Source organism: Puma concolor, chromosome B2, assembly GCF_028749965.1.
Source record: "Puma concolor isolate L17-30 chromosome B2, mPumCon1.1.hap2, whole genome shotgun sequence".
Classification (NCBI taxonomy): Eukaryota; Metazoa; Chordata; class Mammalia; order Carnivora; family Felidae; genus Puma; species Puma concolor.
This window is the reverse complement of record NC_141671.1, coordinates 144,934,478-144,954,806: the sequence shown is the minus strand read 5'-3', so window position 1 is coordinate 144,954,806 and position 20,329 is coordinate 144,934,478. Positions and strand designations below refer to the sequence as shown.

At 43.3% G+C, this 20,329-nt stretch overlaps 1 protein-coding gene and 1 long non-coding RNA gene across 8 annotated transcripts in view; one reads left to right on the top strand and one right to left on the bottom strand.

Annotated features, from left to right (window-relative positions):
- LOC147581338 (uncharacterized) overlaps positions 1-19,234 on the top strand; it is a 64,895-nt gene extending 45,661 nt beyond the window's left edge. The window contains exon 4 of the long non-coding RNA XR_015251693.1: positions 19,040-19,234. This is a non-coding gene — a long non-coding RNA (uncharacterized LOC147581338). The remainder of the gene's footprint in view (positions 1-19,039) is intronic.
- SYTL3 (synaptotagmin like 3) overlaps positions 1-20,329 on the bottom strand; it is a 95,149-nt gene that overhangs the window by 54,083 nt on the left and 20,737 nt on the right. For all 7 annotated transcript variants that reach the window (XM_086708260.1, XM_086708256.1, XM_025925401.2 and 4 more), the window contains one exon: positions 7,936-8,000. In XM_086708260.1, coding sequence (XP_086564386.1) covers positions 7,936-8,000 — 65 coding nt within the window. The remainder of the gene's footprint in view (positions 1-7,935; positions 8,001-20,329) is intronic.

The following is a 20,329-nucleotide window of genomic DNA, read 5'->3' as shown; positions in this document are numbered from 1 at the left end:
ACAGAAAAAAAATCTGGGTTGACTTGATGTATTCAAAGCACCTTGGACAATGTAAGCACTTCCATTTTTGAATTGCTCCTCTGAACAAAGCCAAAGGCGTCATGAAATCAAATATGACTAAACTCAAGAACCTGTCTCCAGAAGACTATTACCTAGAAACACTGGGTCAGAACAAAAGGTTTGAAGGTCAAGGCGTTACTTCATACGGTAATCATCCAATCTGACTTGACAGTCTCTATTCTAACTAATTTAGAAGCACTGGTCTGAAAATCTGTCAGGGACGTGACAAGCAATCCGATCAGCTGGGAAAATCACTTCTAGGACACACACTGCCCATTGTGGGCTTGTGTTCGTTTCGTATTTCCTCTTAAGGAGAGCAGTGAGAAAGAAATACTCGAGAGAGTAAGACACCACATCCTCTTTAAAAGAAGACAAAAGCATATACAAAATTATGTATCTGGTAAATCTGATTTCATAAAGACACCCTCTTGTGAACGTAAGCATATGAACTAGGCACTTGGTCTGCAACCTCTAGGAAGCTTTACTGAATCATCCTTGCAGACCCCACCTGCTGAATTGCACGGGTCAAAGGTCTTTCCTGAGCCAAATAACAAAGAGGCCATAAAGGCAGAGTTTTGCAATAGAGTCACCCCTATTTATTCATACCTACTTCTTTTAATCCACGGGCCCAAGTTTTCCAACCGCACACAGCCAGTCCTGACAGCTGTTCTCATAGCCCTGCAATCAGATGGGCCATATCTGAGCTGCCCGTGTAGAAGAATAAAACTCTAAAAAGTCACATGAAGAATTAAATCACAGTTACTACTAGGAGGGGGTGATAAAAATTCTTTTCCTTCATGATAGTGAAACATAATATGGTCCTGGTTAGTTATATAAGTGAGACCATCATCAGAGGCTATATTAAGGTACAGCCTTCCTAAATTATTTTATTTTTGCATTACTAACAACAAAATGAAAGTCACAACAGATTGTTTATACATAACATTTAACTATTCTTAAACTTTGAAATATATTAGTATTAAGAGTATTAGTATTGTCATCTTTCCCCTCTTAAACTGAAACATCAAGCAAGAAAATGTCATACTTATAAAAAAATTTTTTTTAATTAAAAAAAAAACAAAACACGCATTCACAGCGAGGAGCCAGAAGAGGGCGCTATCTCTATAAGCTTAGCAGATGCCCCCCCCCCAAAAATAAATAAATAAATAAGATCGGGTTTTCAGTTCATTTTCTAAGTTATTAGTGATCTAGAAAAGGTCCATCATAATTGTTTATTATATTTGCTACTTTGCCAGGGGCTTTCAAACGTAAAATGCATAAAAGATTATTTGGGGACTTGTTAAATACACACTGTTGAGTCTCCCCTGGTCCCATAGCATCAGGAGATTTGAATTTGAAACAGATCAGAGCTGATCCTGGCGCAGAGTTCCCAGAAGCCACAGTAAAAACCTTCAATGCAGAGACTGTCAAATGCCCCACGGTGAGGGGCAGGAGGTGACAATACCCAAAAGGCTGGGTAGCTGCCTACAGAAACACTGGAGACCCCATGAAGGTCTGTATGTTTTGATCATTCTGAGGCACCCCAGATGGACCGCAACTATGGCATACAAGGAACTATTTTCAGACAGTAAAGCTAAATATCAAACTATGAAATCTTGGACAGGGAAAAAAAGCCAGTTTACAATCAGAAAAAACATTTAAGTAAAGCAAAGTATTTAAAATATTTTTTGTACCATCTACCCGCAAAATAAAAAAAAAATGGAGTTCATCTTTTCTTGCTTTTAAATCTTCACAAGGGTTGGGAAAGTAGCACAAGAAACTGCTACAATATCTATTATTCTTCATTGGATTACTACTTATACGTTATCTACTTTCGAGGAAATTTGGGGAGAATTTACCATAAACGGCACATATCTAATAGAACCATTAAAAGAGGCACATAAAAAAGAAATTGGGTGACAATGGGCATAATTATTGCTGGAATTACTTCCATTGAACATTAAATTTGGCTCACGGTTTCTGGATGCTAAAAAGGAAACGGACGCCTAACTTTTCATCTGTAGGTACCTTCTTGGTATCTGACTGTATACCCACAAGAAAAGACTTCTGTATGTCAAAAAACATAACACTGTGGGCGTAGCTGACAGAAAAGAGCTAAGAGCCTGAACGTATACAGAAAGGACAGCTGCAGAAGTTCACACAGGTGGGAAATACTCAACTTTGCGAGTAATTAGACAAATTTGATGAAAACCACAGGAAACCACTTGAGACTACCAATGTGGTTTTGCCAAACTGACAAAGTTGTGTTTGCTTTTCAGGATAATTCCTACTGGTGAGGAGGGCACACGCTTCCCGGAAGCGATGTTCCCCACCTTTCACCTTACCCTTTTCTTTCTAGAAATATTCAGAGATGTGCTAAAGATTTATCTACAAAGAAGTCCGCTGCACTTTATTATTTTAGTAATATTATAAACTTCCAAAAATGTAACAGCAAAACTGGAAATTCCCTCACTGTGCAATAGCAATTTGGTTCAATAAATCAAGTCACATTCCAATGATGGAATGAGATGCAGTTATCAGAAATTATATAGCTGATGACAGTTAAGGATATGGAAGAATGTTCTTTGTGAATTATTATGTAAAGAAATAGTATAAAACCATATATATGATTTGATCCCAATTATGTAAATCTATTAGCTTGGCTCATACAAAATTGCCTTTATGTAATCATTTTTACCTAAAAACATCAATTTCTTATGGTTTGATCTCAGTACTCTTAAAAATGTATGTGTGGGGGCGCCTGGGTGGCGCAGTCGGTTAAGCGTCCGACTTCAGCCAGGTCACGATCTCGCGGTCCGTGAGTTCGAGCCCCGCGTCGGGCTCTGGGCTGATGGCTCAGAGCCTGGAGCCTGTTTCCGATTCTGTGTCTCCCTCTCTCTCTGCCCCTCCCCCGTTCATGCTCTGTCTCTCTCTGTCCCCCCCCAAAAAAAAAAAAAGTTGAAAAAAAATTTTAAAAAATGTATGTGTGTAGTTATGTGCGTTTATGTGTATATTTATATACACACACAGGGGCACCTGGGTGGTTCAGTCAGTTAAGTGTCCAACTTCAGCTCAGGTCATGATGTCACAGTTTATGGGTTCGAGCCCCGCATCGGGCTCTGTGCTGACAGCTCAGAGCCTGGAGCCTGCTTCGGATTCTGTCTCCCTCTCTCTCTCTGCTCCTCCCCCACTAGTGCTCTGTCTCTCTGTCTCTCAAAAATAAACATTAAAAAAAAAAGAACTATATACACACATGTATATGTGTGTATACACTCACAAACATACATACATTTCCTCACCAAATAATAGAAAGAATGTATATCAAAATGTTAACAAAACATTTCAGGGTGAAGTCATTGTATTTTAAACATTATTTGGTATGCTTTTCTTCATTTCTTTTTTTTTTAATGAAAATATATTACTTTTACACTCAGAACAAATGTAATTTGAAGTCACGTTTCAAGAGATAGGAGGTAACGGGGCCAGAGTGTGGTAGGACAGCTCACGTACCCTGCCAAGGTCGTGTAAATGAGCACACACTTCCCAGGGGGCAATTGGGCAAAACATATCAAAGCCTTTTAAGTGTTCACACATTTGATTACTCATTCTTCTTCTAAGAATCTATCTAGAGGAAATAAAGAGATGCCAAGATAGTTCAGGATGTTCACCACAGAGTTATCTGTAATATGAAATTTTGAATACCTTGATACACTCACTGACAAGAAGGAACAGGTTGCATAAAAGATAATTCATCCATCTGATATATTTTATGCAGTGGTCAGGAAGTGTCTTAATAGCATAAGAAAATGTGCTAAATTGAATTTTAAAAGCGACATTTTAGTCTATGTGCTGCTGAAGCAAGCACTAAAAGCCAGAGTAAAACCTACATATAGTCTGATCATATATTCGTTTAAAAAATTATCAAGTCTGTACATGCACACACATACGCACAACATCACACAGAAAGAAGACTGGAAGAGTATGTGTGTGCATGTGTGTGTGTGTGGAATTAACAGTGGCTTCTTGAGCGGTGGGATTTTTATTGCCTTCTGTGCACCCTTCTGTATTTCCCAAATATTCTGCGATAAGTATGCATCCCTTCTATGATCAGATGAACAATTCATTTTTAAAGAGAAAAGAAAACTCTCTTTACAAAATGGGAGGAGGGAATGTGGGGGAAGCAGGTGGAGTCATGGGGACCAGCTAGGAGCTACTACACTGTAAGTGGGAATGAGGAGCAGGGAAGATTCTAGGACTGGGGAGGCAGAAATGTCAGGATTTGCTGACTGACCGGATGCGGGGAGGGAGTCAGGTATGATTCTCAGGTGCGTGGATTAAGATTAGGATTAGGATAAGGACGAGGATAAGGAATATGGGCTATGGTAGCCTGCTTCCTGATGGGCTCCAGGGCCCCTTGCCTCCTGACACCCCCTGGGCCGTCCCCTTCCACCCTGAATCGAGCAGACCTGTGTCACCACAGGATAAAGCGGCAATGACAGGGAGAGCTTTCTGAAGCTAGGCCATAAAAGAGATGGAAAGAGACAGAAAGGAGGAAGCAGAATAGAAGTTCCCAGGGGTTCTGTGGAGGTGAGGGAAGGGGAGAGCGTGGGAAGATGACAAATTTCTGAGCATGGATGGTAGTGACGGCTAGACAGGAGGGCGAATGCACTCAATGCCACTGAACTGTGTGGTTAAAAACGGTTAAAATGGTAAATTTTATGCCGTGGGTATTTTACCATAATAATTTTTTTTTTTTTAATATAAAAGGGTAGGATTCTGCCTTTGTCTCTCTTGGCCCACGAGCCTAGGGGAGGCCAGCCACCACGTTGTTGTGAACACACCGGAGCAGCCCGGTGGGGAGGCCCAGGTGTGGAGGGACCCAGGGTTCCCGCGACAGCGGCACTAGCTCGCCAGGTGCGTGCGTGAGCCCCGGAGAAAGCAGATCCTCCAGCCCCGGGCAAGCCCCCAGCTGGAGACAGAAACCATGTAAAATAATACTGACTGTTTAACCCACTACACTTTGGAGGAATTTCCTACCCAGAAATAGAAAGAGGCACAGATCTGAGCTGTCTCATACTCTCTCGTGGTTTAAACCACCATCTCGTTTCTCTGGCTTCGGATTAGGATGTGGAAGGCTGGGAAGAGCCGTGTTCACACCATTACAGCAAACACTGGATAATACGCAGAATCTGAGTCTGGAACACATCACAGAGCAGGGATTGCCGCGGGCTCCCCATCAGGGCCCACCAGGGGGTGCCAGAGAGACCCGAAGGTGGGAGGTTCCTGGGAGCATCCGCTGAGAAGAGGCCCACCTGGTACTCACTTCCTGCAGTTACCATCGCTGTGTTCCCACAGGGCTCCCTTTTTGCCTTTCTCCCTCCAATAATACCTGTCTAACCAATTCCCTAAATTAAATTCTCTTTGCTCAAAGCCCCACGTGGTTTCCATTTTCCTAACTGGCCCTCAGAGCATACCGCGCGTGGGTTCAAGTCAACTCCTCAACTACTGTGCCAGCTTCTCTCCCAGGGGGCACAGATGTAAGTGAGGTAGAGTTCCCACCTGTCCAGACAAGCCTTCATCACCTCACCCCCACTGCCCTTCCCGACGCCCGCCTGCCAACCCCCACCTACCCCTGGTTTAGCTCACAGAACTATGTGTGCTCCCCCAGCACGGCACTTTTCTGGGTCTTTCCACGCATTCTGAGCGCATCTCGCCCCAAATTGGACAATAAGAAATGAGACACCTCAGCACTGGACGAAGCAAGAGTAGAGGAGGAAGGAATTGGGGTTTTTTATTTTTTTGTTGTTTGTTACTTTCACACCTTGGGAGAAACAATAAAAGGATGATTTTGTCTCAGGCTGCCTTTCACTGTCTGATTTTTCTTATCTTACTGATATTTTCATGCTGGTGGAAAGTCAGTGGACAAAAAAGAGAGACCCAGGAGTTCAGGTTCAGTGCTGAGCTCAGGTGGCCGCCATGCTGGTTGCTTCTATTCACTTCTACTCACTGGGAGAGTGCCAGAAAGACGATGAGAAGATAATGAGCATGCACGCGCACACACGCACGTGCACACGCATGCACACACCTGTGTTCCGGCCTGCAAATCAATTTCCCTGATTCAAATAATGATACTAACACTTTCAACAGTGCATAAAATAGTTGCCAGGAGAGGTCTTCCCAGACTTGTTATTGAGAAATTACAGGAATTTCACTCCCTACAGTCTTACCGTTTGTGAAGTAGAAACGGAGTGAAAAAAAAAATGAGAATCTACCACCTGAAGAAGACCCCAGCCCCCCAACAAGAAAATTATTTTTTTAAGTACAGTCTACTCCCCAACATGGGGCTTGAACTCACGACCCCAAGATCAAGAGCCACAGGTTTACCGACTGAGCCAGCCAGGTGCCCCCCCCCCAAAAAAAGTATTTTAAAGTCACAAAACAATGCCTAAAACTTAGACCTCACGCTGCCAAGCCCGCCTAGATTATGCGCTAAATGGGGACGACGGCCCCGAGGGGCCAGAGAAAGGAGTTAGTGGAAAAGCAAATCCTAGTGTGCTCCAGAAGCCCTCGGTACACAAACAGGTATGTACCTGAGATATGAAACTTTCACGGACGGGTAGTATTTAGGAAACAGTGTTAACAAGGCTGCTTGGGAGAGAACGGGGGGGGGGGGGTGGGCGGTGAGGAAAAGGGTTGAGAAACGGTGTCCCAGGTGAGGTCACACGCACTCGCTCACCCTTTTGCTTCAGCCTGCCCGTTAGCACTGTGCTTCCTTCCAGATTTCTGATCAACTTGGCAGAAACATCGTTTTTTCTCGAGTAAGGGAAGTCAGGAATATGATCCAGCAGAGAATTTAATGCCGACTGAATGTCAACTTCAGCCGACCGTGCCTTTTACAAAAGCGGAGTGTCAACACTCAAACAAATGGCTTCCTTTCCTCACAACGCATCTGGGGTTGTGGCTACATAGCTTCTTTCCGGCAGAAAAAAGGTTTCAAGCCGCCCCATTCCCTCTAGGTCAGCCTGGGCTCCTTGTGTGCAGCCCCCGCTGTCACACACGTCAGAGGATGTGTGTTACCACCATGGACGAATGTGATTCACAGAGCATGTGAGCTCTGCTTTATTTTGATGACACGTGCGTGCGCCTTTGTCTGAAAAGTTGTTTTCCTGTCCATGCGGCTCACATCCTCTGATGTGGGCACCTCTGTTACCGAGGCAGAATTAGCTCTCCCCCTGGTTTCCAGCCCCAGCTACCAATTACACCACTACATCAGCTTTGCAGAGACTCTGTAAGATATTCTTGTGGTACCCAGACCATATGCGCATTCACGCTCCTACAATCACGACATGTGCTCGCTTCCTAATCATCAACATCTGCTAAATTCTAATCCTGTTCACTCTCCATGGCCTTCAGTTATTCAGTCATTTTGACCAAGTCTCAGGAACAAGGTATTGTGCTTAGTGCTGTAAGGGACTAGATTTTCAAAGCATAGTTTCTGCTTATGGAGAGAAAGAGAAGTATGCAAATAGAAATGCCACATAAGGCACTTGCCACAAATTCTGGGAAAGATGGACAAGCCAGAGCTGCCCGTGTTTCGGAGGAGGGAGACCTCACTCCCACACGCAGGGAAAAGCAGGCGGATTTCAGCAGTTAGAACTGAGCTAGAGAGGGGTGGTCTGCGGTCAAAGGCGCTGAGCAGGGTGGGCCAGGGGGCAGGTGGGGGAAAGCATAACCGAACAGAACTAGAGGTCAGAAAGGAAAGGCCTGTCTAGCAGGACCTGTAAAGTTTTGTGTATGCAAATCTTAACACCAAATATTTGAAAACTGGGAATGATAGTATCATTTTACTTTAGTAAAAAACTTAAGGGCATTTACCTTCAGTTGGAAATTTCTTGGCTCGTTCCTCAAAGAACCATTCTCCAGTTTTTATTTTCACATTTCTGAAAAACAAGCAGACAGGAAGCCTCAGATAGCGATGTGGTCGGTGCTGTATTTGGCTCATAAGGGGGAGGTAGATAGTATCACAAAAGATTAGTCTCGCAAGGTTCCTCAGAGTTCATGTTTCTGATCTCCCCCCGCTAACTTTACAGATCCCCTAGAGAGGTTAAGCAACCTGACTAGTTAAGTGATCTGACTAGTTAAGCAATCTGACTAGTTAAGCAATCTGACTAGTTAAGTGATCTGACTAGTTAGCAGCAAGGCTGGAAGACTGTGCTTGGGTATATTTTACCCTACATGTAATACGTACTTGTAATGTTTGCATACTAACATATGTGTATGACCAACACATATTAAGTACTTAATGTTTTCTGAAGAAACATACAATGAGAAACAAAATTGCCATCAAAATGGTCAATTTATGGGGTGCCTGGGTGGCTCAGTCAGTCGAGTATCTGACTCTTGATTTTGGCTCAGGTCATAATCTCACGGTTCATGGATTCAAGCCCTGTGTTTGTGGAGCCTGCTTGGGATTCTCTCTCATTCCCTATCTCTCTGCTCCTCCTCCGCTTTCTCTCTCATGCATATGCACACGCTCTCTCAAAAGTAAATAAATAAACTTTAAAAAATGATCAATTTATTATGTTTACAGCAGCAAACAGTGGCGTGAAGGATAGTCAACACAAAACCCAACGCTGCCTATTTGGCTAAGAGGGAACTCATCCCTAGGTTAGGTTAAGGTTAGTTTGTGTTAACCACGACGTTTACTAAGAGCTAACAGAGTAGCTGAGAAGTTTCCTGGAAGGCCCTGAAGTCTGGAATATGGGATCAGTGTACTTCATGGAGATCCGGGACCTGGGTCCGAGTGGACCACCTGAGAAACAGGGGAAATGACCTGTTCTTGCCCAGCTGCTTGGCCAACACCCGCTAGGGTACGTCTACACCCCTACACCTCCAGTCTCGGTCACATGTGGAACAGGATGCAGGGCCCTTTATATGCTCACTGACTGAAACCAAAGTCCCCAAATGCATTGTGCTCTTCAACAGTTCCCAAATTTCTGGAGAAGCCACTGTCAACCTCAAAAAACCTTGGAAATGTAGAATTGTTAACACCCTTTTAGGATACAAAAAAGTAAACACACAGATATTACAAGTTATCCACACCCTTAAAATGATGTGCCACAAAACTTGCCAATTCCTGGGTTATGAAAGTTTAAGAAAAATTAACACTGTACCCTACAAATTCTCGTCTATGTTTACCGAAATAAGTGTTCTCCACTGGGTTCTTTTAGGCTATATATGAACTCAAATGCGTTTTTCTGAATGAATGCTTACAATTGCTGTAAATGTAAGCAAATTCACAAATATATGTCCATCTACATGTTTTTAAAAGAAATACCCTCTTTCTCTACGGAGTTCTAGTGATTGTTAGAAGATACTAACCATCTTTCCCCCTTCATCTAGTTAGAAACTATTATGTTCTCTGATTAGTAAGTAAACCATGATTCCCAATGCTTAGCGACTAGAACAAGAGAAAAATACACGGGGCATTTATAAATTGTGATAGAAGAATTTTGCTAATCAGTCACCACCGTTCAGAGCCAAAATATATAAAATATTCAACTGTGATATGTGTCTAGAGAGACAGAGAAAAGTTTGCACCATAAAATTGAATATCTAGTCTTTGAGAACTCAGCACCTCGAAAGGGCCCCCTCTGGCACAAGAAAGCAAGCAAGGGATCAACCACCAGGGGAAGTTTGGAGAGATAAAGGGGCCAGTGGTGAATTCACGCCCCTCGAAGGGCCACACCCACCAATTTCTCCATGCCTGTGGGGGCCTCCTCCGTCTTTGTCAGCAGGGCAAGGTCTAAGTATCAGATGAGGAGAGTCAAAGAGCAAAATCAAATGTGGAACCAGGAGGCTTCCATCGAATGGATGAACTCCACTTCCTGGATTTCTTTTCCTGGTGGTGGTGACCCTTTCAGCTAATCAGCGCTGTCACGCTTTGCAGCCATTATCCTTGTGTCCAAAAGCATCCATATGCAAGCCGGGGCCGGCAATGGGGCAAGGGCTCAGACTGGAAGGAGGTCGGAGCTGAGAATTCATCAGCGAGTCAAACCACCACCCCCTACAGCCAGCAGAGGCTAGGCAGACACAGGTGCCTGGCTGAGAAGTAAGCGCCCAGGTGCCGGGCCAGGAAAGGAGAGCTCAGGGAGGGAGGGGGGAAGCTGAAGGCACCCGAGTAAGTCAGTGTTTTATTACCAAGTCCTCCTCTAGCCTAGTGCTCTAGGTTTCAGAGAGAATTAAAATATACGTCGCCTGGTGCCAGTCATCTAATTGAACATCCCAACTGAGCACTTGCGAAGTTCAACAGGAGCTTATTTGGCAGGACAGATTTGGACACATACTTGCGCAAATTTAGTCTCTCGGGCTTGTCTGTGTTTAAATAATAGAAGGAGAAAAGTGCCACAGTCCTAAACCACATGCCAAACAGCACTTTTTTACTCTTGAGGCTGTTTGCTTCGAGAACAGATTTGAGCGGGATCTCCCTAAAAACTTCTTGCAGAACCAGCCGTTCCTAAGCAATGATTCCCTAAGACCCTTAATAAAGGCTCCCTGTGCACACCAATCCCAGCTGCAAAGGAGGGACCATTTGTTGCTCTTATCGTCTCAGACAGAGGTGAGCAGACCTTGCAGTGATGACACCATCACATCTGTCCTCAGTAGGGCCAGCACAGGGTAGACTGACTCACAGTAACCAGAAGAAGCGTTTATTATTTCTTCCCAGATGATTGATCAGAATCTGCCTATGAAAGCTTCTTGGAATGAAATATGGCCCTCTGTAGCAACGTGGATGGAACTGGAGAGTGTGATGCTAAGTGAAATAAGCCATACAGAGAAAGACAGATACCATATGTTTTCACTCTTATGTGGATCCTGAGAAACTTAACAGAAACCCATGGGGGAGGGGAAGGAAAAAAAAAAAAAGAGGCTAGAGTGGGAGAGAGCCGAAGCATAAGAGACTCTTAAAAACTGAGAACAAACAGGGTTGATGGGGGGTGGGAGGGCGGGGAAGGTGGGCGATGGGTATTGAGGAGGGCACCTTTTGGGATGAGCACTGGGTGTTGTATGGAAACCAATTTGACAATAAATTTCATATGTTGAAAAAAATAAAAAAATTTAAAAAAAATTTTTAAAAAAAGCTTCTTGGAACATTTTCTGAGCTCAGCAATGGGCTAATGCTTTTACATTCCTCAGAACGGAGACTTGCGTCTTTCAAACTTCTTCAATCAATTGCCAAATACATCTCACAAAGCAGAAGCCGAGGGTTGTGGGGACAGCAGAAGATGCAGAACTAGGAGACCTGAATTCCGTGCCTGACCTTGTCAGTAACACTGCATGAGGATCACTATCATTATAAATGCCAAGCTCGTGGTGCATAGCCAGCTCTTACTACACTTCTGGAGGTTCCAGCGTCCGTTTTCATAGCCTTGACCCCTGCTCATGCTGTCATTTCATCAGTAAACAGGAAATAACAGTTGGAAAGCCCTTTGCAAATTCCAGCATACACACTTGTTCAATGATACAATGAACGGATGACCCTAACAGAAAGACAGTCTGACCTGTTACTCTCAGCGAGCAGTGAGCCCAACAGGCCTGTTGGAAGGCAGTGTTATTTTGCATTTAATTACTTGCATCTGCAGATGGCTAGCTGTCCCATCCACGCTGGATGCTCTTCAGAAAGTCAGCACGATGTCCCTGGAGTTGCTTAATGTATCTTCCACCATGCAAAGGACAAGAAGTGGAAAGTCGATCTGCAGAGTCAGGATTCCTAGAAGGCCTAGAGAAGCACGTTTCTCTGGGCAGATCTGTTCTCCACCCAATGTCCTGATGGCCAGGGTGCCTCAAGAGTGCCCTGGTGGCTCATCAGACAAACAGGCTGCAAAAAGCCCAAGTGAAGAAGCCTAATATTGTAAAACTGAGATCAACCTAACCGCTTTGCATGAGCTTGTCCCCCTGCGTGGTCATTCCCAGCCAGAGCAACCTTGTGCATGCAGACAGCTGATTTTTTTTTTTTTTTTTTTTTTTTACTTCAAATAATCTTGCATCTAAGATGGTTTTTAGTTACAAAGCAAAACAGGTTTGTTTTTTTTTTTCCTGCCAGCTCAGTAGATCGGCTTTCAACATTTTTACAGGAAAAAAAAGACTGATCATTGTGATTAAATCCTCGGTAACTAGGGGAGGGCTCGGGGAATCGAGATGAAGATACCGAAATGACTGTATCGAGCTGTCACCACCACTTCTTGTGAAACATTAATAACTCTGCCTCACTGGACCGCAGAGAGAAGGCAGGTCCCCTCTGTGTCACTCTCAGGGCTGTATCCACAGCCCCAAGCGTGACTGAGGAGCAGGGCAGGGGCCAGTGAATGCAAGCAGCTTGGTGAATGAGTAAAAATGCCCAGCTCTGTGGGGAGCACCCTGGGGACTGAAGAGACAGGCTGGGACCCTGCTGGCGGTAAGCACTGAGGTCTAATGTGTGTCAGACTCAGGCACCGGGCAGAAACCGTAAATGAGGAAAGCGGGCCATTGTGAGACGGTAAGGAGGAGTGGGCGCCGTGGTGAACGGGATGAACCCACGGCCCATTTTAAGACATTAAAACGATAAATATTAGACCCAGGCCCCAAATATTAGACGCAGGCCCCCAAATAAACAAGGCCTGTGGGCTTATGCAGTCTGTTGGCCACAAGTTTGTGACTCTTGGTTTGTTACATCGGATAACTAATTGACAAAAGTGAGAAAAATTCCACTGTGGCCGCACAGAGCTGCGCTTAAGACCTCAACAATAAAAATCAGATTAGAGGGACGCCTGGGTGGCTCAGTTGGTTAAGCATCTGACTTTGGCTCAGGTCATGATCTCACAGTTTGTGAGTTTGCGCCCCGCATTGGGCTCTCTGCTGTCATCGCAGAGCCCACTTTGGATCCTCTGTCTCCTATCTCTGCTCCTCCCCTGCTTGCATGCTCTCTCTCAAAATAAATAAGTAAACTTCAAAAAAAAAATCGGGTTAGATGCTGCACATCACCCTGTCTTCCCCAGAGATTGAAAGGGAGCCTCCCCATCACTCCCCTGCACCACCACATGAATGGTGAGAGATACGGAGCACGTAATAACTGAAGAGACAATGGAGAGCCTCTGACAAAATGCCAGCCGGCAGGAGAAACTGAGTCCCGAAGACCAGAGAAGTGGCCTTCTCAGAAGGTGCACCACAGGGGAATCCAGGGCACATTCCAGAAAGCACTTCGTTTTCAAAAGCACCTAAGCCCAGCCTCCAGGAGAAGAAAACAGAAAGACATAAGGACAAGCCAGGCTGACATGAAGAGACATGAAGAGACTCTTTTCAGAAAGAAAAATCTAGGAAACTAACAACACAAAAGCAGAGTGGCTGCTGACCAACCAGAAGGAACAGAACTAAGGGCCTAGGAAATGGAATGAGTGACACAGACTCAGTAGAGGCGCTGTTCTAGAACATGAACAGAAAAGAAAAGACATTAAATGTTGCAGGAGAAGATAACACAAATGGGGGATACAGAACAAAGCCAACCTACATATTAAAAGGTATTTTTTAAGAAGCAAGGGCAAGGGGCATAAAAGATCATCAGAATAGTCACATCCAACTGAAGAAAATGTTACTGAGTCAAAAAACAAGCTGACCTTCACCCCCCCCCCCCATTAGGATGACTATTATCAAAAACAGGGACGCCTGGGTGGTGCAGCTGGTTAAGCGTCCAACTCTTGATCTAGGCTCAGGTCATGATCTCACGGTTTGTGGGTTGAGCCCCGCGTTGGGCTCTGCACTGATGGTGCAGAGCCTGCTTGAGATTCTGTCTCTTTTTCTCTCTGACCCTCTCCTGCTGGTTCTCTCTCTCTCTCTCTCTCAACATAAATAAATAAACATCAACAAATAAAAACAAACCAACGAACCCCTGAAAATAACAAGTGTTAACAAAGACGTGGAGAAGCGGGAGTCCTTGTACACTCTTGGTGGGATTATAAAATGGTGCAGCCACTACGGGAAAGAGTATGAAAAAATTAAACATGTGAGGACCATATGAGCCTGCAATATGTCCCAAAGAACTGAAAGTAGGGTCTCAGAGATATTTGCACACCCATGTTCACAGCAGCATTTTTTACAACAGCCAAAATGTAGAAGCGACTCAAGTGTCCATCAACAAACTAATGGCCAAACAAAATGTGACATACTCGCCCTATGGAATGTACAGCCTTAGGAAGGAAGTAGAAACCTGCAATATCGCTACAACACAGAGGAGGCTTGAGGACATCACGCTCGGTAAAATGAGCCGGTCATAAAAAGACAAGTACTGTACGATTCTACATCTAGGAGTACCTAGAATATGCAAATTTACAGAGACAGAAAATAGAATGCTGGTTTTCAGCGGGAGGAAGAAATAGGGTGTTGTTGTGTAACGGGTACGAAGTTTCAGTTTTGCGAGATGAAGAAGTTCTGGAAACAGATGGTGGTGATGGTCATACAACATGAACAGACTTAATGCCACTGAACTGTAGACTTAAAAATCGCTAAGCAGTAAATTTTATGTTGTATATATTTTGCCATGATTTAAAAAATATATATATATTTTAAATCATGGTAAAATTATATATATATATATACATATATATATATATATACATATATATATATATATAAACAAGCGGGGCACATGGGTGACTCAGTCAGCTGAGCGTCCAACTCTTGATCTCAGGTCAGGTCCTGATGCTGGGATTGTGGGATGGCTCCATGCTGAGCGTGGAACCTGCTTCAGATTCTCTCTCTCTGTCTCTCTCTCTCTCTCTCTCTCTCTCTCTCCCTCTGCCCCTGCCCACTCCCACTTGCACAACACTCTCTCTCTCTCAAAACAAAACAAAACAAACAAAACGAAACAAAAAACAAAAGCAAGAAATCCAAGGGATAGCTCAAAGGAGCTTGAGGGAAGGCTACCGATGTCATCCTCAAATATGCCATGACTCAGACAATATGCCACCCACTTGCTCTTCTGGGGCAAAAAATCCTTCAAGAGGCACTTTAGTTTATTGAAAAATGAATCAAAGTGAAGAACTTGCACATTGGGAAATCATGGTCTCAAAAGATTGGCAACTAGTGCCTGAATCTATTAAAATTTAGACTTAGTTTACTAATTGTAAATATAATCCTAAAACCATGCAGGTGACAAACATAATTACTGAGGGAGATATTATAAAACATAAAAGTAATAATTTATAACAATATAGATACTTCAAAATATTTGACAAAATGAATAAAATTTAGAAAACGTTTCTGTCTCTGTGGATTCCTGTCTCTACTCTGGATACCGCATGTGAGTAGAATCATACGTTTTTCCTTCTAGCTTATTTCACTTAGCATAATATTTGCAAGGTTCATTCACATTTTAGCATGTGTTAAATTTTCATTCTTTTTTATAGCTGAATGATATTCCATAGTATGTTTATGCCACATTTTTTTAAATCCCTTCATCTGTGGATGGACACTGGGTTGTTTCCCCCTTGTGACTATTCTGAATAATGCTGCCATGAACACCAGCTTATTATCTGAATATGTGAAAGCTACAGATTGTTGTCAAAACCAACATTAATATTTTCATTTTGCTATTTCAGGTGGCAGAAGGCTTTACAATACACTAGCTCTTAGGATCTGTCAGCATTCATTCATTCATTCATTCATTTATTTTAGGTAGGCTTTATGCCCAACATGGGCTTGAACTCACGAGCCTGAGATCAAGAGTCACATGCTCAGGGTGCCTGGGTGGCTCAGTTGGTTAAGCATCCACCTTTGGCTCAGGTCATGATCTCATGGTTTTTGTGGGTTCAAGCCCCACGTCGGGGTCTGTGCTGACAGACAGCTCAGAGCCTGGAGCCTGCTTCAGATTCTGTGTCTCCCTCTCTCTCCGCCTCTCTCTCTCTCTCTCTCTCTCTCTCTCTGCTTCTCTCTCTCTCTCTCTCTCTCAAAAATAAATAAACATTAAAAAAATTTTTTTAAGTCACATGATCAACTGAGCCAACCAGACACCCCAGGATTTATCAGCATTTATAAGATTCAAATTTTAAATACTTGCAGTTCCTAAATCGAACTGAAAATGAACTCAGATACCTTTAACACATAAGATTATACATTATCTAGGATGTTATGTGCATCCTACCATCCTTTTCCAAGCATAAGGCAACATAAATTTACTGCCCCTAGATTATGGAGCCTTAAATATAAAGTAACCATTGAAAGAGGACTCTGGGGGCGCCTGGGTGGCGCAGTCGGTTAAGCGTCCGACTTCAGCCAGGTCACGATCTCGCGGTCCGTGAGTTCGAGCCCCGCGTCAGGCTCTGGGCTGATGGCTCAGAGCCTGGAGCCTGTTTCCGATTCTGTGTCTCCCTCTCTCTCTGACCCTCCCCCGTTCATGCTCTGTCTCTCTCTGTCCCAAAAATAAATAAAACGTTGAAAAAAAAAAAAAAAGAAAGAGGACTCTGTTCAAGTTAACAGTTTCATTGCCTTGTTAGCAAGTTTTTACAATTTTCAAAGGGGAAGAAATAATTGATTTCTTATCTGATGACTTCATTTCTGTTGTTATAAAAGTATTCTTCATATGGGTAGCAAAGTACATAGCAGAATTAGGCAGACATATTTCTTTCCATTTGTTTATTTGTTGTTTATTAAATTTATTTTAGAGGGGGAGAGAGTACACAAGCGGGGGAGAAGGGCAAAGAGAGAGAGCATCCTAAGCAGCTCCGTGCTCAGCACAGAACAGATGTGGGGCTTGATCCCAGGACCCTGGGATCATGACCTGAACCAAAATTAAGAGCCAATGCCCAACTAATTGGCTGAACCACCCAGGCACCCCTCTTCCCTTTTAAAGAAATAGTTTTGTCAATTTCTTTAAAAAAAAACATTAAGTGTAAGTTTGAATCTGACAAAGATATCACAAAAGCGAATCCCATCATTACCAAAGCATCCTAAAGATAGAAGAAGGTGTTTCAGACCTCATACAGAGGTCAGCTTTAACATTAGCGAGAAATCCGTGGGCAACTTTCTTTCAACAAAAATACTGATTCTTAAATATCTGCATTAATGGGGGCGCCTGGGTGGCGCAGTCGGTTAAGCGTCCGACTTCAGCCAGGTCACGATCTCGTGGTCCGGGAGTTCGAGCCCCGCGTCAGGCTCTGGGCTGATGGCTCAGAGCCTGGAGCCTGTTTCCGATTCTGTGTCTCCCTCTCTCTCTGCCCCTCGCCCGTTCATGCTCTGTCTCTCTCTGTCCCGAAAATAAATAAAAAACGTTGAAAAAAAAATTAAAAAAAAAAATATCTGCATTAATGGAACGGTACAGGAGTTGAAACATCTAAAATCGCCAAATCCACGCATGACTTCTCTCTGGCGTTGGAATGTGCTTTGGTCTGACCTAAGGGCATGGGTAGGCTGTTGTGGAAATTCCCATGAAGACATGACTTCAAAGGACCCACCAGCCTGCCCAGCATCCCTACGCCTGCCAGTACCCTTAACTCTAGCTCAGAGTGTTTGTTAACTGAGGCAACACTTCCCTACCAGGCAAAGTGCCGGCTGGGACGGCAGCCTCCTCGCTCTGACCGTCCCTGTCGGGTGAAAAGTTTCAGCTCGGCTGAGTGAGGTGACAATGTCAAGTATGAATAAGAGAATTAATGGTACGGAAAGCTTACTAATCTCAAAGAAAGGTTTTAAAAGCAAGAGCCTGCCATGACTAATCAAGCACTGATCGCAGAAGAAATTTCAGCCTCGACAAAAGGAATGATAGTCAAACTACTGTGAAGGTATTCCCTTTGGTACGCACAAAATACTTTTCAAAATAAAATTTTTCTCAAAATGTCCTATAAATGTCTACCTTTTTACCGTATGTTTTAGTAGCATAAGACTTCAAAGAATATTAAATAGTCATTACTTCCATCTGGTCAATGGATTAGAAAGGACGTCATCATCCTGTATCTGATTACCATCTATCGCATTCCTAGAGAAAGCAATCAATATACACAAGCCGTGTGAAACAGCCATGCTGTTGTGAGGACCAAAGCAGATGCCATCTGTAAGTCAGAACTGACAGGAAAAAAACACTTCATTTTCAAAGAACAAAAGGCTTTTCCCTTGTGAAATTAGATTCAGTGGCTAATCTCTCAAAAATGTGCAACAGGGGCACCTGGGTGGCTCAGTTGGTTAAGCGTCCGACTTCAGTTCAGCTCATGATCTCACGGTTCATGGTTTCCAGCCCCGCATCTGGCTCTGTGCTGACAGCTCAGAGCCTGGAGCCTGCTTCAGATTCTGTGTCTCCCTCTTCCTCTGTCCCTCTCCCGCTTGCACTCCATATCTCTCTCTCTCTCTCTCTCTCTCTCAAAAAGAAATAAACATTAAAAAAATTTTAAGAAAGAAAGAAAATGTGCAAACATACAACTATGTGAAATATTTTACTCAATATATTTAACTTGTGTATACTTTTTGGTGTGAAACACATGAGCATAGTTCCCATCAGCAATGTTCAAAAGCAGATTAGAAAAATTGCTTCTTGGCCTTTCGGCTGAGATCAAGTATTAAAATGAGATTAGAAAAAAAAAAATCAGGTCTTGAAATAGAAGACAGGCAGCAAAGAAATGTCACTTTAACCCTGGCATCAAACTAAACTCCTTCGTTTCCAGCTCCCCCATACCACACCCAGCATTCAATTTCTTTTCAATATTTCGTAGAGTTAGACCTTTTACTCACACAAAGAGCAGAAGTGTTTACAATAATGACCGCAAATTATTCCATTCTCATACATTGGCTATTTCCCTTGATGGGGATAAAGTGGGGATTCAGTATTTTATCAAAACATGGGATTAGGAAAACACTGGGGGTAGCAGTCTGAAATTTCAAAGATTATATTTTCCGAACTCTGGGAAGTTTAGCTTTAAACAGGAAACACAATTGTTAGAGAACTTGTCTTGAAATGTCGCTTGAGGGGCGCCTGGGTGGCGCAGTTGGTTAAGCGTCCGACTTCAGCCAGGTCACGATCTCGCGCTCCGTGGGTTCGAGCCCCGCGTCGGGCTCTGGGCTGATGGCTCAGAGCCTGGAGCCTGTTTCCGATTCTGTGTCTCCCTCTCTCTCTGCCCCTCCCCCGTTCGTGCTCTGTCTCTCTCTGTCCCAAAAATAAATAAACGTTGAAAAAAAAAATTAAAAAAAAAAAAAAAAGAAATGTCACTTGATTTTCAACAATTATTTCACGCGTTGCAAAAAATACGTCATCCTCTAATGATATCTTTACATCTAAATCCCAATCTAAAATGTATTTGGACGACAACAACAAAAATCCCCTTTAATAAATTCCAAAATCGTATTTAACCCTTACTGCTCTGCAGCATTAATGCAAATCCCAACCTGAGGACTAAGAACGTGACAATAAATGCTAACGTCTGTATCAGTTTGGAACGGGACACGCTTAGGTTTCTGTCCGTTAGCCTCAAGCATAGTTCATCAAAGGAATGTGAGCAGCCCATACTCTGAAATCAACAGTACTGCCCCCTACCATCTGAAACCCTAACTCTAAAATCTCTGCTCTAGTTATTTTATAAATAGCAAACGTGCCTAATGAAACCGAGAAAGCATTCCAACAAATCTCTGAGGCTAAAGAATGAATGAATGATTGTTTATGGTCACAGCCGATTACGAAGCAAGAGAAACGATCACAGTTTGAAGAGAAAATGTCTTGAACACGTGTAAGTCCTCAGCAATCTACTTCAGGGAGTTGAGCAGGTTTTTTCTAGACACGTGGAATTTGATGCTATTGCACAGTAAATAATTTTGAAGGGAAAACAATCAGTGTGAACCTAAGTCATCAACCTCAATCTTATTTTTTAAAACAAAAGCTAAAACAAACAAGTAAATATAAAGCTTAGTCTCCTTGACATATTTCAACATGGTTTTAACCTCGTGCCATTTCATCGAGGAAACTGTCCGTATACTTGAGGGTGGGGGGTTGTGGTAATCAACCAAAGAAGCAAGGATATTTATGTCTCTTTCTCTTCTTCCCTTCTCCTAAATCAGCCTCTTTGGATGGCTCCTGCTAAGGACAATATACGTCTCCTCACGACTGGAAGCAACTTTCAACCAACTTTGTTCTCCCAAGTCCTTTCCAACTTGTCTTTGTTTCCTGGGGTCTTTTCTTACGCTTCTCTTTTACTCCCGAGTTCTTTTCGCCTCCAGCCTCATCACTTCATAGCCCCTTCACTGCAAAGACTCTCTCGGATCATTG